General features: G+C 38.7%; 1 protein-coding gene across 4 annotated transcripts in view; it reads left to right on the plus strand.

The window, feature by feature from the left end:
- LOC115218403 (synaptic vesicle membrane protein VAT-1 homolog-like) overlaps positions 1–18,346 on the plus strand; it is a 113,917-nt gene that overhangs the window by 67,793 nt on the left and 27,778 nt on the right. For all 4 annotated transcript variants that reach the window (XM_029788196.2, XM_029788205.2, XM_029788214.2 and 1 more), the window contains exons 3-6: positions 9,702–9,917; positions 11,946–12,088; positions 14,260–14,363; positions 17,003–17,058. In XM_029788196.2, the coding sequence (XP_029644056.1) occupies positions 9,702–9,917; positions 11,946–12,088; positions 14,260–14,363; positions 17,003–17,058 (519 nt within the window). The remainder of the gene's footprint in view (positions 1–9,701; positions 9,918–11,945; positions 12,089–14,259; positions 14,364–17,002; positions 17,059–18,346) is intronic.

The raw sequence follows: 18,346 nt of genomic DNA on the forward strand, positions 1-18,346 counted from the left end.
GAAGATAAAACAGAATGTTTGGACTTGATTGATATATCTTTATCTTTTACTTGTTTCAACCATAAAACTGTGGCCATGCTGGGGCACCGCCTTAAAGAATTTTTAGTTGAATTAATTGACCCTGGTCCTTTTTACTCCTTTTTTAAACCTAGAACTTATTTTATCACTCTCATTTGCTGAACTGCTCCAGTTTAAATACTAAAGAATTAAATGCCTTGTGGTATTTGTTCCAGCTCTGTATAATTTGAGTTCAAATCCCACAGAGACTATATTTACCTTTCATCCCTCTAGGGGTCAATAGAACAGTCACATGCTAGTGTTGGGCTAACTAACCTCCCCACCCACCCCCACTGAGTGTCCTGCTTCATACCTATAAGAGAAACGATTATTATTGATTATTGAACTCCTGCGCCCGGTCATTTTTTTTGTTTTCCCAAATAAACACATGCACTATATATATTCACTCTATAATTGCCCACAGGCACATAGTGTGATGGTTAAGAGCGCAGGCTACTAACCCCAAGATTCCAAGTTCACTTCCAAGCAGTGACCTGAATAATAATAATAATAATAATAATAATAATAGTAATAATAATAATAATAATAATAATAATAGTAATAATAATAATAATAACATCGAAAAATACCTTAGGAATGAGAACTCAGGTTCAAAATTTCCCCAAAGCACCTGATGAAGGTTGGAGGGTATATCAGCGGAAACGTGTTAACAACAAACAAGAGGGGGATGAATATCTGTCAAATGTAAATAATGTAAATAATTCCTCATCTCAAAAATATAGAACAGCAATATTTGTTTTTTCACTTATTTATTACTTTTCTTATTTTGACTCCTGTCCATTGTCCAAACAATGGACATCAGTTAGAACAAGAACAGTAATAAATGAGTGAAAAACAAATATACAATGGGTGTGTTCATTTGGCAAAAAGAAATGACCGTCCCAAAATACAAAATCTGTTTCACCACCTGACTTCACATCAGGAATCTTGCAACACAAATTTACACATATATATATATAGGCACAGGTATGGCTGTATGGTAAGAAGTTACCTTCCCAACCACATGCTTCCAGGTTCAATCCTGCTGTGTGGCACCTTGGGCAAGTACCTTCTGTTATAACCTGGGCTGACTAAAGCCTTTTCAGTGGAATTGGTAGATGGAAACTAGAAGAAGCCTGTCACATTTGGATATATATATATGTGTGTGTGTGTGTGTATGTATCATCATCATCATCATTTAGCGTTCGCTTTCCATGCTGGCATGGGTTGGACAGTTCAATTGGGGTCTTGGAAGCCAGAAGGCTGCACCAGGCCCAGTCTGATCTGGCAATGTTACTACGGCTGGATGCCCTTCCTAACGCCAACCACTCCATGAGTGTAGTGGGTGCTTTTTACGTGCCACCGGCACAGGTGCCAGACGAGGCTGGCAAATGGCCACGATCGGATGGTGCTTTTTACGTGCCACTGGCACGGAGGCAGTCGGGGCGGCGCTGGCAATGGCCACGTTCGGATGTTACTCTTATGTGCCACTGGCACTGGTATCACAGCTATGATTTCCATTGATGTTGATCGATTTTGATTTTGTTTTTCACTTGCCTCAACAGGTCTTCATAAGTAGAGTTTTGTGTCCCAAGAAGGAAAGGTATGCATAAGTAGACTGAGGCCACGGGTTATGGCCTCACTTGTCCTGCCGGATCTTCTCACGCACAGCATACTTCCAAAGGTCTCGGTCTCTAGTCATTTCCTCGGTGAGACCTTAAGTTCGAAGGTCGTGCTTCACCACCTCGTCCCAGGTTTTCCTGGGTCTACCTCTTCCACAGGTTCCCTCAACCGCTAGGATGTGGCACTTTTTCACACAATTATCTTCATCCATTCTCACCACATGACCATACCAGCGCAAACGTCTCTCTTGCACACCACAACTGATGCTTCTTAGGTCCAACTTTTCTCTCGAGGTACTTACACTCTGTCGAGTATGAACACTGACATTACACATCCATCGGAGCATACTGGCTTCATTTCTTGTGAGCTTACGCATATCCTCAGCAGTCATGGCCAATTTTTCACTGACATGTAGCATGGCTGTTCGTACACATGCATCATACAGTCTGCCTTTTACTCTGAGCGAGAGGCCTTTTGTCCCTAGCAGAGGTAAGAGCTCTCTGAACTTTGCCCAGGCTATTCTTACTCTAACAGTTACACTTTCAACACACCCGCCCCCGCTACTGACTTGGTCACCTAGGTAACTGAAGCTATCAACTATTTCTAGTTTTTCTCCCTGGAATGTGGCGGAAGTTGGTCTCTGCGCATTTTCAGTGTTTATTGCTCCTGAGCATCTGCCACATACAAAAACTATCTTCCCAGTTAGCCTTCCCTTGACGTTGCTGCACCTCTTATGTGTCCATAGCTTACACTCGGTGCATCTTATAGAGTTTCTACTTACGCCTTTTCTACAGATCGAGCAGGGCCATCTACCTGAAGGCGTTTGTGACTTGTCCACCTCCCTACTTATTAGGACTTTGGTTTTAGCTAGCTTGACTCTAAGGCCCTCTGATTCTAATCCTTGCTTCCACACCTGGAACTTCTCCTACAGTTCTGATAGTGAACTGTGTGTGTATGTGTATATATATATATATATATACATATATATATATATAGATATATATAGAGAGAGAGAGAGGAAAAGAAAAGAAAATGTTTGTCCCCACCACCACCACTTGGCAACCGGTGCTGGTGTGTTTATGTCCTTATAACTTTGCAGTTCAGCAAAAGAGACCAATAAAATAAACACTTCACAAAAAAATAAATACTGGGGTCAACTCTTTTGATTAAAATCCCTTAAGGTGGAGCTCCAACATGGCCAAAGTCTAATGACTGAAACAAGAAAAAGATAAGATCTACATTTAGTATGATACACAGATTGTAATTTTGGATTAGATTTATTGGTAATTCCAGACTCCTTTAGCTCTGATCTTCAGCCTTGTCTTCTATGTTGTCATTAATTAGTCTGCAGATTCTTTAATGCCTCTTTGCAATGTTGTTTGAGCATCTTTACCAATGAGGTACTGTTCCTGTTGAAATGGTAATGATTCCAGTAATGAAGGTGAACCAATAATTGGTTAGCGTGAAAAAATAATATAATTGGCAAATTTCCAATATTTTTGTGGGCATTTCTAGAGAAAAACTGAAGGAAACTAAACAGGTTCAGAGATTTGGAATTATTCTGCAAGGATATCATGTATGAAATATAATATTCCAATATCCTGTTGTGGGTGTGTGTGTGCTTATGTATAGTTATATGTGTCTGTCTGTGTGTATATGTTGTTTCTGTGTTTGTTTTTGGATATGAGTGTACATGTGTGTGTGTACATGTGTGCATGTATATGTGTGTGTGTGTGTGTACATGTGTGCATGTATATGTGTGTGTGTGTATGTATATGCGTGTGTGTGTGTGTACATGTGTGCGTGTATGTGTGTACATGTGTGCATGTATGTGTGTGTGTGTGTACATGTGTGCATGTATGTGTGTGTGTACATGTGTGCATGCATGTATGTGTGTGTGTGTACATGTGTGCATGTATACGTATGTGTGTATGTACATGTGTGCATGTATACGTATGTGTGTGTGTGTGTGTACATGTGTGCATGCATATGTATACATGTGCATGCATATGTATACGTGTGCATGCATATGTATACGTGTGCATGCATATGTATACATGTGTGTGTGCACATGTACATGTGTGCATGTATACGTATGTGTATGCATGCACATATCTATACATGTCTGTTCACACGTGTGTGCATGTATATATATATATATGTGTGTGTATGAATGTGTCTATATGATAGACTTCACCATTGAATCCACTTCTCTTTAGCTCCTCTAACTAAAATAATTTGACAGTTTCTGTTTTTTTCTGGAGATTAGCGATAATGCTGCAGTGCGTTGTGTTATGCAATTACCAATATTCTTATTGTGCGATGCTTTGTGCACAATTTTACCATTTCTCCCAGTTGTATTCCATGGAATGAATAAATAATTCCCAAAAGCCATAATCTTGCCTTTTATGGAATATTACGATATTTCAATATTCCACAACATTTGAGACGGAGTATTGTAAAGATTTCAAAATGTTTCAATGGCTAGAATTTGCCTACACTCATCTATATATATATATATATATATATATATTGTTTATAGAAAACATAAATCTGGAGAAGCACACTCTAAGATATCTATATATATATATATATATATATATATATATTGTTTATAGAAAACATAAATCTGGAGAAGCACACTCTAAGATATATATATATATATACTTTTTCATTTTCCTGAGCATTAAACTAATACACCTGCTTGTTGTTCATACATCTGTCTTCGTCTTTTGTTTTCCTATAAATTTCAACTGTGTGTGTGTGTGTGTATATATATATATCACCGTGACCAACCAGGCTATCAGATGTTGCTACACGTCGCTGGTCACAATGCGCTTTGCATTGTTTTAGCCTTCAAATGATGCCACGCCACTGGCTAAGCGAGCAGGCCTACAGAAGTAAGAGTGAGAAAGTTGTGGTGAAAAAGTACAGCATGGATCGCCACCACCCCCTGCTGGAGCCTCGTGGAGCTCTTGGTGTTTTCGCTCAATAAACACTCACAACAACTGGTCTGGGAATCGAAACCGCGATCCTCGACTGTGAGTCCACTGCCCTAACCACTGGGCCATTGCACCTCTATACATACATATATATATATGTAAATTCTCAGAGGATTTTCTATTGACTGTAATCGGGTTTTGGAAGATAAAAACACCTTTGTTTATGCCATTATCCCAGATGTTATATATGAAATGTGATCCATTCCAACCTGATAATTCTTCACCAATTGTCTTGGGGGTTTTATATGTAAAGATCAACATTTTAAGGCTCACTTTTACATGCTGGTGCCACATAAAAAGCACCCAGTACACACTAAAATGGTTGACATTAGGAAGGATACCCAGTCATAGGACCATGCCAAAAGCAGACAAATGGAGCCTAGTACAGATCTACAGTAGGTCAGCTCCTGTTAAACTGTTCAAACCAAGGCAGCATAGAAAATGGAGATTAAATGATTTTCTATGCTTGCCTGGATCCAACAGAGTCTATTGAGGCATATTTCCACTGGCCAGTTGCCCTTCCTGTCTCCAATCTTCACTTGTTTCCAAAGAAGGTAATTTTCCCATGGGCAGACATGTTTTTCATGAAAGACTAGAAATGAACAACACCACTTGTATGATGGTGATGCTTGTTTACAACTATTACATTATGTCAACACAAGGGTACAGACACACACTCATTATATATATATATATATATATAATTACTACCATGTTTTTGTTGATGAAACTTGTTTCTCTGTCTACCTACACACCCTCTTTGTGATGTTGGTAAATGGAATAACTATAGAAATGAATCTTTTCAATTTAACTAAATCCTATATTTATATACAGCTGAAGATTGCTCTACATTTTAAAACTGATGTAATACTTGCATTGTTTAATTAAATGGAGTCACATGAAACGACCGTACTGCATTACCTTTAGATATCCTTGTTGCTTATTTTGATTATATATATATATATATATATATATATATATATATATATATATATATAGTTAATCCAAACAAGAAAACACAGAAAAAAAACACAGCAACGCGAGGACATGGAACAATTAAAGTATTATTTGACGCTCAGGAAAGAAGGGAAGGAGGGTTTAATGTTTCGAGCGGAGCTCTTCGTCGGAAACAAAGAAGGAAAGATCCCGAGAAGGGAAGACATAGGAAAAAAATTTTTTTGCTGGTGGTGCAAAATAAGCAACAAGGATAATAGACTCTGTTGGATCCAGGCAAGCATAGAAAATCATTTAATCTCCATTTTCTATGCTGCCTTGGTTTGAACAGTTTAACAGGAGCTGACCTACTGTAGATCTGTACTAGGCTCCATTTGTCTGCTTTTGGCATGGTCCTATGACTGGGTATCCTTCCTAATGTCAACCATTTTAGTGTGTACTGGGTGCTTTTTATGTGGCACCAGCATGTAAAAGTGAGCCTTAAAATGTTGATCTTTACATATAAAACCCCCAAGACAATTGGTGAAGAATTATCAGGTTGGAATGGATCACATTTCATATATAACATCTGGGATAATGGCATAAACAAAGGTGTTTTTATCTTCCAAAACCCGATTACAGTCAATAGAAAATCCTCTGAGAATTTACAGTTGTTATATCTACATTGAATTCAAACTTATGGTCTTTTACATAACGCTGCTAATAACATTATTATCATAATTTTTAACATCCACTTTTCCATGTTTACCTGAGTTAGATGCAACTTGTTGAAACAACTTTTCCACAGTTGGATGCTCTTCCTGTCACTAACTCTTATGCTTCCAAGCAAGGTAATATTTTCCATGACCAGACATGTTTTTCATGGAAGACAGGAAACCAACCTCACTTGTATGACAGTGATGCTCACTTACAACCATCACAGAAGACATAGGTGCACACATACATACATGCATGCATGCATGTCTATACATGTGTGTAAGATGAAGAATAGGCGAGGAGTATCTTTACTGATAAATTAGTGAATATGAAAAATCCTTCCACCCTATCTCAACCCAAAACTGAAGAAAGAAATGAAAAGGTCATCTGGTTTAATTGACCCCCCCCCCATTCAATCTAGATGTATTCACAAAAATAGCTGGGAACTTCCTGGTGTTAATTAAATGGCAATTCTCAAGGATCCACAGATATCATAGACTCTTTCATTTCTATAACGTAAAGTTAACTCATGCTTAAGGAATATCATGTCAGACGTTGAGCCTCACAGAGGCTATGACGAAAGGCCGAGTCCTCTGGAGATATGCTGTGACTTCGAAGACTGACAAATGAAGTGAGTTCATGGCTCGCAGGATGGCCTGCTGTGCTAACCTTGGATCATAGAGTGACCCGTTGTTCTTGAGAAGACTTTTTCAGTTAAGTATGTTAACACCAACATCAAATGAAAATTGAATAGAAATATTAGTTAAGACACCCGTGCCAGTGACACGTTAAAAGAAAAGCACCGTCCGAAAGTGGCAGATGCCAGCACCGCCTGACAGGCGTCCGTGTCGGTGACACGTAAAAGCACCAACCGATCGTGGCTGTTTGCCAGTCTCTTCTGTCCCCTGTGCCAGCGGCACATAAAAAGCACCCATTACACTCACAGAGTGGTTGGCATCAGGAAGGGCATCCAGCTGTAGAAACACTACCAGATCAGACTGGTACCTGGTGCAGCCTCCTGGTTTCCCAGACCTCGGTCGAACTGTCCAACCCATGCTAGCATGGAAAACGGACATTAAACAATGATAACATTGCTTGCAACACCAGGCACAAACACCCACGCACAGTTTCCAGACCACACTCCGGCCTGTACTGTCCAAAATCCTACCAACTGCCCATTGGGAGGATCTTTCTTCAGAGGCTATGGTCTATAGAACTACCCTCACACCTTTCGATTATTACATGAGATATCACACGGGTATAACAGCCATAGATTTTAAGGGTAGATACATGCAACACGTACACTCCTTCTGATTTAGGGGCAGGGAAAAACTCCATTTTACTATCTTGCTTTATCTGGAGACTCCAGGACCATTGAAATAACTTCTCCAACATCACATGAAGCATCCTTGGCTGGTTCTCTTAATCATCAGGAGCTCATAATTGCCAACTCTGTCTCTGTGAGAAACTGACATACTTCACAGACCACAATAATATCTTCTATATTGGTGATTCTCAATCATTTTTTTACTTAAAGACTCCTCTGATACCCATTTTATTCAGGTGGACCCTCAAAACCATTCAATGTTTGTAAAAATGTCATATTTTTATAACGGGAATTGTGTATTGTAGACATCTAACCACTTCATTGCACCTAAACTTCAGTAAAATCTTACTTGGACCTCCAAGGATTATGTGAACCCCCAGTTGAGGACCACTGTTTTGTGTGATATCTATAGTGTGATATTTTCTATAACAATAGTTATCTCTACATCGCCGTCATCTCTGCATCGCCATCATCTCTGCATCGCCATCATCTCTACATCGCTGTTTCTGCCAGTGGTACGTAAAAAGCACTATCCAAACATGATTGATGCCAGGCCCGCCTAACTGGCCTCTGTGCCAGTAGCATGTAAAATGTACCCACTACGCTCTTGAAGTGGTTGGCATTAGGACGGGCATCCAGCTGTAGAAACATTGCCAGATCAGGCTGAAGCCTGGTGCAGCCTCCTGGCTCTCCAGACCTCAATCAAATCGTCCAACTCATGCCAGCATGGAAAACAGGCATTAAGCAATGATAATCTATATCACTGTTGTATCTTCTCAACATAGCTATATCACTAGGATATCATCTCTGCAGTAGGTATGTCTGCACTGCTGTAATATCCATATACAATATCTCACAGCTAAGAATCTCACTTCCTCCTCCTCCTCACTTTTTCAATATATTGATGTTTACACAACCAATTCTGGAGAAGTGTTTGTTCTTCTTCTGACCATCAAAATTATTGATATTCCACAGTGTTCAAGAGAGAATAAACCAGCATGGAGTTATTTGTCTGGCGAGGGGCAGTGGGGGGAAGTGGTGGGGTTAATGGGTGGAGTGAAGATGAAGGAGCACAGAGAGAATGGAGAAAGGTCAGATTCTGGAAGCAGAAACAGTAGAAAGAGCCCAAAGCATTTTTGCTTCTCACCCTTTCGGTCTCCAGAAACTCTTTTGGGCTGTTACCATCACAGACCCTCACCAATTGTCTCGGTTTCCAGACTAAACCGGTTCTGCTAGCCCCCCCCCAGCTCCTGTTGCTGATATTGTAACAGTGATAATATACCTCACACCCTCGTCCCCCTCCCCCCATATACAATCAATTTCATATGAAAAGGAAGAAGAAATCTTTCAAGATCGGAGTCTGGTGCAGCCATCTGGCTCACCAGTCCTCAGTCAAATCGTCCAACCCATGCCAGCATGGAAAGTGGATGTTAAATGAAAAATGATGATATATATATATATACATACACAACAGGCTTCTTTCAGTTTCCGTCTACCAAATCCACTAACAAGGCTTTGGTTGGCCCAAGGCTATAGTAGGAGACACTTGCCCAAGCTGCCATGCAGTGGGACTGAACCTGGAACCATGTGGTTGGGAAGCAAGCTTCTTACCACACAGCCACTCCTGCGATTGTTTGTTTTTAGAAAGAAATTATAGGGTAGGTGTGAGAAGCTGGACCATGGTCAGTTTGGACATCAAACAGAATATTTTGGCTAGATATGACTGGTTTAAATACGAATGGATTAAACTTGTTTCACAACAATTTGGAAGTGTCTGAAATGTCTTAGATGGCAGAATTGTTAGCACTCTGGGCGAAATGCTTACCAGTATTTCATCTGCCCCTACATTCTGAGTTCAAATTCTGTCAAGGTTGACTTTGCCTTTCATCCTTTCAGGGTCAATTAAATCAGTACCAGTTATACACTGGCGTCAATATAATCGACTTAATCCCCTCCCCCCATGCTGCCCTTGTAGCAAAAATTGAAATCCTTATTCCCTTCCTTTATGGCATGTTTTAAATGTTTCTTATTTGTAATTACAGGTTGGTGACAATGTGATTGCTCTGAGTGAAGGCCAGTGTTGGGCTGAATTTGCCAGTGTTCCTGTGAAATATGTCTACAAAATGCCAGAAGGAATGAGCTTCCACGATGCTGCTGCTATTGCCATGAACTATCTGACTGCTTACATCCTTCTCTTCGATATTGGTAACTTGCGTGCTGGACAATCTGTCCTTGCACACGGCATAGCCGGGGGAGTGGTGAGTATAGTTCTCTGATATTTCTTAGACCCCTGCCAGTTAGGAATCCTTAATAAGGGAGTTACCAAAAAGTGAGTAGCTTAGTGGTTAGGGTATATGGCTCATGGTCATAAGTCAGGAGTTGAATCTCCAGGGATGCATTGTGTTCTTGAGCGAGACTCTTCATTTCATGTTGGTCCTGTCCGCTCAGCTGGCATCAATGAGTTGTACCTGTATTTCAAAGGGCCAGGCAAGTCACATTCTGAATCTCCCTAAGAACTATGTTATGTCTGTGGAGTTCTCAGCCAATTGCACGTTAATTTTATCAACAAGCTGTTCCATTGATCAAATCAACTGGAACCCTTGTCATCGTAACCAACGGAGTGACAGAACCAAAAATACCGAAAATCAGGGAAGTCGGCAAAAAGTGATTCTAATTGAGAAACCACTTTCAAAAAGTCTAAAAATAGATTTCGTTTTGGGATTTGGTTTGCAAGATTCCTTATATGAGTTTGTGTGTTGAAGCATATTCTGTTGTGTCTGGGGAGAGTCATTTTCTTTTTGTGCCTTATGATGTAACACACTCACTGGTAAAATTTCCACTTTTTTCTTATTTTTATTTTCCTAAAATTTTCGTTGCATCTTGCAACCTTTTCAATAGTTTTGACTCTCTAAAAATATAGCTTTAAAATATTTTATTTCCACAAATATTTACAACAAGAGGGACTTACTCAAACGTTAATTAGGTGAAACAAACGGTTAAAAGGGCCTGGAATAGAGTGCATGTCATTGGTGAGATTGCAAACGATGACAAAAGGACTCTAACAAATGATTAATTAGTTAATTGGCTAAATTAGTTAACGAAATGACTAATAAGCAAAGAAGTGGTGCAGGTGTGTCAGTAAGAAATTTGCCAACCACATGGTTCCAAGTTCGGTCCCACTGCATGGTACCTTGGGCAAGTGTCTTCTACCTTAGCCTCTTGCCAACCAAAGCCTTGTGAGTGGTTTTGGCTGACAGAAACTGACAACTAGTGTTGGTGTGTTTACATCCCCTTAAGTTAGCAGCTTGGCAAGAGAGAACAAAAGAATAAGTGCCCCAGCATGGCCACAGTCTAATGACTAAGTAAAATATAAAAGTAAAATATAACCAGTGCATGTGTTTGTTGGCATTATGACCTTCCCAAGATACAACAAAATCTGTTTCAGCATACAGGTTCACATCAAGAACCTTGCAGACCAAATCCAAAACTAAAATAACTTTTAAAATGAATTTCCCCCCAACATTGCTTGACAACCGATGCTGGTGTTCTTTTTGTCCCTGTAACTTTGTGGTTCGGCAAAAGAGACCGATAGAATAAGTACTAGGCTTACAAAGAATAAGTCTTGGGGTCGATTTGCTCGACTAAAGGCGGTGCTCCAGCATGGCCACAGTCAAATGACTGAAACAAGGAAAAGAGAGAGAGTAAGAGTACTCTTGCTGAGTGATGATTGTGTTGTTTAGGTCAGCCTTAATGAAATCAAACTTTGATCAGAGAAGTTCCAGCCATGACTATCCCATCATATACCAAGAACAAAATGCTGAGCAGCACTTCTTGCAGCTTATTAGATTCTGAGTTCAAACTGCATCAAGGTTAACTTTGCCTTTCATCATTTCAGGGTCATTAAAATAAGGTACAGTCAAGTAATGGGGTCAATGTAACTGACACGTCCCCTTCTCTTGGAAATTGCTGGCCATGTGCCAAAATTTGGAACAATTATTAAGGCTCCAAGCTGACTGAATCCTTAAAATGTTGGAAACCATGCTTAGCAACCTTTCTTTTGGCCCTTTATGTTCTGAGGTCGACATTGCCTGTTGTCCTCTTGGGGGTGGGAGTGATCAGATAAAATACCTGTAGCGTACTGGGGGTGGGATCAATGTAATCAAGCAACCCCTTTCCTTCAAAATTGCTGGCCTTGTGCCAGAATTTAAAGCAATTGTTTCTTGTACCCAATTTCAGGAAGATGTTTTGAGTTGAGCTAATATTCCATGTTGGTCGTTTGTTTTTAGGGTCAAGCTATAATCCAGTTATCGAAAACTGTTGAAAATGTCACTTTATATGGAACTGCTTCTGCCCATAAACATGAATCGCTGAAGGATAAAGTTACTCACGTCTATGACCACAGTTTGGACTATACACAAGAAATAAGGAAGTAAGTCGTTTCTTCAGCTCTTTTGCTTCTTATTCTGACATTACCATTTCTAAAGAAACATTCAAAGATTTGCTGGGATTACTCTTAATGTTTGAAGCTCTTAATGTTTGAAAATATTGTTTTCGAATGATGATGATGATCATCATCATCATTGTCATTTAACATCTGCTTTCTATGCTGGCATGGGTTGGACGGTTTGACTGAGGACTGGAGAGCTAGGAGGCCTCACCATGATCCAGTCTGATCTGGCAATGTTCCTACAGCTGGATGCCCTTCCTAATGCCAACCACTTTGAGAGTGTAGTGGGTGCTTTTTACATGTCACCAGCATGAGGGCAAGTCAGCAAGAATTAGATTTGGCTTCCCAAGCTCCCCAACCACATGGTTCTGGGTTCAGTCCCATTGCATGGCACCTTGGGCAAGTGTTTTCTACTACAGCCTTGGGCCAAAACCTTATCAGTGGATTTGGTTGACTGAAACTAAAAGAAACTCATCATACATGTGTGTTTGTGTATCATCATCCTGTTTTAATGTGTTTTCATACTGGTATGGTAGTTGTAAATGAGTGTCACTGTTGTACAAGTAGTGTTGTTTGTTTCCAATATTCTGCAAAAAACATGCCTGACCATGTGGAAACAGGTGAGGGTTGACAGCAGGAAGGGCATTTGATGTAGAAAATCTCTCCAATCCATACAAACATCATCATCGTCGTCATTATCATTTAACATCCATTTTCCATGCTGGCATGAGTTGGACAGTTTGACAGGAGGTAGCAAGCTGGAGATCTGCACCAGGCTCCAAGTGTCTGTTTTGGCAAGGTTTCTACAGCTGGATGCCCTTCCTAATGCCAACTATTTTGCAGAGTGTACTGAGTGGTTTTTATGTGGCACCAGCATGGCACATTAAAACGATGATGATATTAACTGCAAAAGGTGGTTTGTTGGCAGAATTGTTAGAACATCAGTTCAACTGCTTCATGGAATTTGTTCTAGCCCCTGCACATTGAGTTCCAATTCCACTGAGGTCAACTATACCTGTCATCCTTTTGGGGTCAATAAAAAAATGTCAGGCCAGGGCAAAGACCTTTGGTGATATACTGTGCTTGTGTTGACCTGTCAAGCCAAGTAAGACCATAGTTGTAGCCAATGCTAGTGTCAGGTCAATGGCACCTGTGCCAGTGGCACATAAAAAGCACCTACTATACTCTCAGAGTGGTTGGTGTTAGGAAGGGCATCCAGCTCTAGAAACCTTGCCAAATCAGGTCAGAATTTGGTGCAGCCCCCTGGGTTACCAGTTTTCAGTCAAACTGTCCAACCCATGCTGGCAGGGAAAGCCGACGTTAAATGATGATGATGATGATAAGAATGGCAGACTGGATATCTCATGGTATTAATTCTGGCTCTCTGTATTCTGAGTCAAATTCCACCTCGGTGTCCAAAAAAGCCCCCTTGGGCCTAACATGGTGGACAAGGCAAATCCTTGAAAGAAATTCCAGCACCGAATAGAAGAGGGTTGGCTAGAATCAAGAGATTTCTCCATTTGAAGAGTCATGTGATTTGGTAAACGAATAAATTAAAAGCAGGATTTAATTTTAAAATCCCATGAAAATTTATAAAATCTGAACTCTTTTTAATCTTTTTGTTTCCATATTTTCATTGAAATATGCTGTCTTTGTTTTAATTAATTTCGAAAATAATAGTAAAATAAGTTTGTCATCATTAAGTTGGTGTTTGGAACAGTAATTCACATGAAATTTTGATTTAGATCACTTTAACCCTTTTGTTACCATATTTTTTTAAATAATGAAGAATTTAGTAAAATAGCTTTGCCATTATGAAGCTAGTGTTTGGAACTTGAATTAACATGAAAGCTTGACAGAAGTTTTTAATTTAAATCATTTTAAAACAAGAACTTTGTATGAGAGGACCAAGGATGGATGACTCAGGCTGGTTTGGTACCAAAACGGTTGAAGTGTTCCTGAACAAATGCATCAAATAATGAAACCAAAAATATTTGCAAAAATTGTCCATTTTCAGTTTATAAGGGTGTCTGTAACAGACACCTGAGATTTTATCTTGGGTTTTTGGCCCTAAGAAAGTCTATATTCAGGGTTTTGAGTTTTTTTTTCTTTCTTTTTCATTGTAACTCTTTTTAAAATCCTATCTTTTAAAGGATTTCTCCTGAGGGTGTTGACATTGTCATGGACTGTCTATGTGGGGATGATACTAACAAAGGGATCAGTTTGTTGAAGCCCATGGGACGGTACATACTGTTTGGTGAGTATTTGAAGGGTTTTCTATTATTAATTCAAATGTAAATTTACAGAAAAAAGGGAACAAAAATTTTGTTTAGTTACTTTTTAAGTAGGTTGCTGCCATTTAGCTTAAGAATTTCAAATGAGTTGCTGCTTGTAATGGCCATTTCTGTTTGCTACCAATGGGAATTTAAACCTGAAGACTTCAGTGTGAGAGCTTTCTTATCATTCTCATTTCAAGGATGCTTTATAGGCATACTAAATGGACCCTGGTATATGACTGGTATTTTATTTGGTCAGCTAAAAGACGAATTGGGTTAATAAAATGTCAAAATAGTAATTTACAACTGAAAACTGGTGGCACCATAGATATGGAAATTGCTGAAATTATATTTATCTGCAACTTAAAGATAAATTCCACTAACGATTATAGGCTAATTAACATTCTGACAATTGGATTTGTATGAACGTTTTTTGTTTGATAGAAAATTATTATTTTTAAATCTCACAACAAGAGATATCCAGCAACAGTACTTTGGAGTAAAGATTGTTTGCCAACATAACATGGCAGTCCTGGCTTAGGACGAATGTTACTGTAATTTAGCCCCAGGAGACATTGTCTCCAGCTGGCTATACAACATGATCTGTGTCCTTATATTTTGAAACAAGGGAATCTAGCACACCCCCTCCACATCTGTTCTTGAGTGTACAACCCACTACTCCCTCCCCCACCCCATCACCTGCTGCTTAACCTCCCCCCTTCTTTTTCTTTGTCTCCTTGGTGAGGCAGTTCTGGGTTAATTTGATCTTTTATACTGTTAATGTTTTTTTTCCTTCTTCCTTCAAAAATATGTTACATAAACAAAAAAATTAAGAAACTTTAATGAAAATCAAGGAACCATTTCTTGTAGGGTTTATTGAAAATGATTCCTGTATTCATTATTAAATCTCAGAATGAGCTTGAAACAGTAATCGCTCGATAATGTAAAGTATAGAAGCCATCTTAACATGGTTAACCACATAGGGGAGGGGGTGTTACTGTAGCTTTATAGCCCCAGGAGATCGTCGTCTCCAGCTGGTTTTAGACACCATTTCAGTGCCCTTGAAGTATTTGCAAAGGGAGGCCATCCCTTCCTTGCAAGCCTGAGTGATACGCTCGGACTAGTTTCGGGATTTTTGTCCTGTATTTATTTAGTATTTATTTATTTAGTAGAAACCTTTATTCATTGTAGTGTGTCTATAGTTATTGCTGTTGGTTCCATATTGCCTATAATTGGTACCAATTTATATATAGGTAGTAATGGAATGGTAAAAACTGGCCCCATATTCCATTTAATTTATAACAATGTTATAAAATTTAATCCTTTTGTTACCATATTTCTCTCAAGATCCACTGATTTCAGTTAATTTTGTAAAATAAGGAAGAATTTGAAAAAATAAATTTGCCATTATTAAGTTCATGTTTGGAACATAAATTAACATAAAATTTTGCTGGCAGATTTTAATTTTGGCCATTTTAACTCATAAAGTACTGGGATTTGCACTTACATAGCATGAACCGCTGAGCTCATTTTATGAAAATGAAACTACCATGCACACATAAAAAACAAAAAATAGTTAAAATATCTTCTTAGTATATGTAGTGGATCTTGTATTTGATCCACCATAGCCAAATTTCAAGTAACAGTTCAACAGAACTTTTCTCACGGTGGAACAATGTTTTTTTTCAGTGACAGCAGTTTTACATTTTCCAGATGCCTTAGCTAGGCTGGAATAATGTCTTCACCACTTGACCTTTCTAACCTCTTCTATTTCACCAAAAGCTAGAATTAAGATAACAAGACCACCAACTAAATCTATTGTTCTCAAGAGCAATTGTTTCGTCCCACACTCTCTCACTAACTCGCTTTCTCTTCTCTGCACATTACCATATCTCTCTATGGTTTACCACTACAATAAGAACACACAGGCTGAAATTAACTTTTTTACTTCACGCACTCTAGGATTTTATCACCAGCCCATCAAGGCAAGGTATATTCGATGTAATAGTAAATAAATATTTTCTTCACAACTTCAATCACTGTTCTTTCATCTTTACATAATGGCTATCGACAAAGAACCAGTCCTTACAGATTACATCTATCATATTGTTTAAAAATTAATTTCAACACTTATAAATCAGAAATCATCTGTTACATATACAATGGTGGCAAGTTTTGCATCATCTGAAAAGTCATTAGTTGAACTATTAATCCTCTTGCATTCTGGGGGGTATCGGAGCGTTTGAGTAACCCCCAACAAACGCCCATAAGTTAAATGCATCTATTTGGGCCTCGATTGTGGCCTGTTGACCTGTGCCTGATGGCCACGATCATGGCCCGTCATGCTTTATATGTTAAAACAGCAAGTTCTTATCATAGAATCGGGGGACAGTTTCGGGTGGGTTGGTATCAAAAGGGTGGACTTTTTTTGGCACCACCTTAAACAAAAGTTGTATGAATTCTGATGTTTATTCACCCTTGTTCTTCTTTTCCATGAATTGTTTCTCTTGTTTCATTGGTTAATTTAAAAACATTAACTATTTTAGATGCACAATTATTATTGTTTGATTTTGCTGTAATGAATGGTTTTGAATCTAAAACCAATTTCTGTCTTTTGCAGGAACTTCCAGTGTGGTTACTGGAGAAACTAAAAGTTTCTTCAGTTTCGCAAAATCAGTGAGTTTCTAAACTTGATACCTCCATACAGTCTTCTTCTACAGTAAAATAAATAAATATATATAAAGACGATAAGAAAATGGAGAAATAAATAACAATGAGAAGTGGGTCTTTGGTGTTGTTATAAAGCCATTAATTACTTAAGTAAGATGGGAATATGTTAGAGTAAGTTTACAGCTGTTTCTTTATATCAGGCTGGGGTAAATATGTATTATTTACCTCGTTGCAGTTGATAGTCATCATCAGAACGAAGAAAGGAAAGATAAACAAAAGGAAATAGAGAGAAAGTGTAAGGAAAAAACAGGAAGAAGAAAAAGTTCAATAATTCGATAGTCTTAGGTTTTAGTTAGGTTCAAAGTTCAATAAATCCGTTGTATGATAGATGAGAAGAGGGTTAGTCGAATGTAAGGTCTTGTAATTAGTTATTAACATAGCTTACACATGTCTGTATATATATATATATATATATATATATATATATTGTAATATTTAATTATTATTAATATATAGGTGGCATGTAAGAAGCACCCACTACACTCCTGGAGTGGTTGGCATTAGGAAGGGTATCCAGCTGTAGAAACAGATCAGATTGGAGCTCTCCAGACCTCACTCAAACCGTCCAACCCATGCTAGCATGAAAAACGGATGTTAAATGATGATTAATACTACATTCATATACATTTTAATCAACATATTCGTCATATAAACATTCATGCAATGAGAATCGATTCTAAACTATATATGGCCATAGCAAGTCTGAGCAGAGGGGCCATTTTTACAAGGTCTTTCTGGAGACTACCCCAACACCAAATGACAGACACTTGTAGTAAAGATTGTTTGCCAACATAACATGGCAGTCCTAGTTTAGGACGAATATTGCTGTAATTTAGCCCCAGGAGACATCATCTCCAGCTGGCTATACGACACGATCTGTGTCCTTACATTTTCGAACAGGAATTTGGCAGTGCCACCTCTAGCCAAGCAATCATTCTGTGCTGATGAAGGGAAATAACCTGGAAATTGCGATACACAGATATTGTTTTGAGCTGAGTGGGGATGCTAGATTCCCTTGTTCGAAAATATAAGGACACAGATCATGTCGTATAGCCAGCTGGAGACACTGTCTCCTAGGGCTAAATTACAGCAACATTCATCCTAAACTAGGACTGCCATGTTATGTTAGCGAATAATCTTTACTCCAAAGTACTGTTGCTGAATATCTCATGCTGTGAGATTTAAAAATAGTAATTTTCTAAATAGGTTATTGTGGCTGATGACTTCAATGGCC

Source organism: Octopus sinensis, linkage group LG1 (assembly GCF_006345805.1).
Source record: "Octopus sinensis linkage group LG1, ASM634580v1, whole genome shotgun sequence".
In the NCBI taxonomy this organism is placed as follows: domain Eukaryota; kingdom Metazoa; phylum Mollusca; class Cephalopoda; order Octopoda; family Octopodidae; genus Octopus; species Octopus sinensis.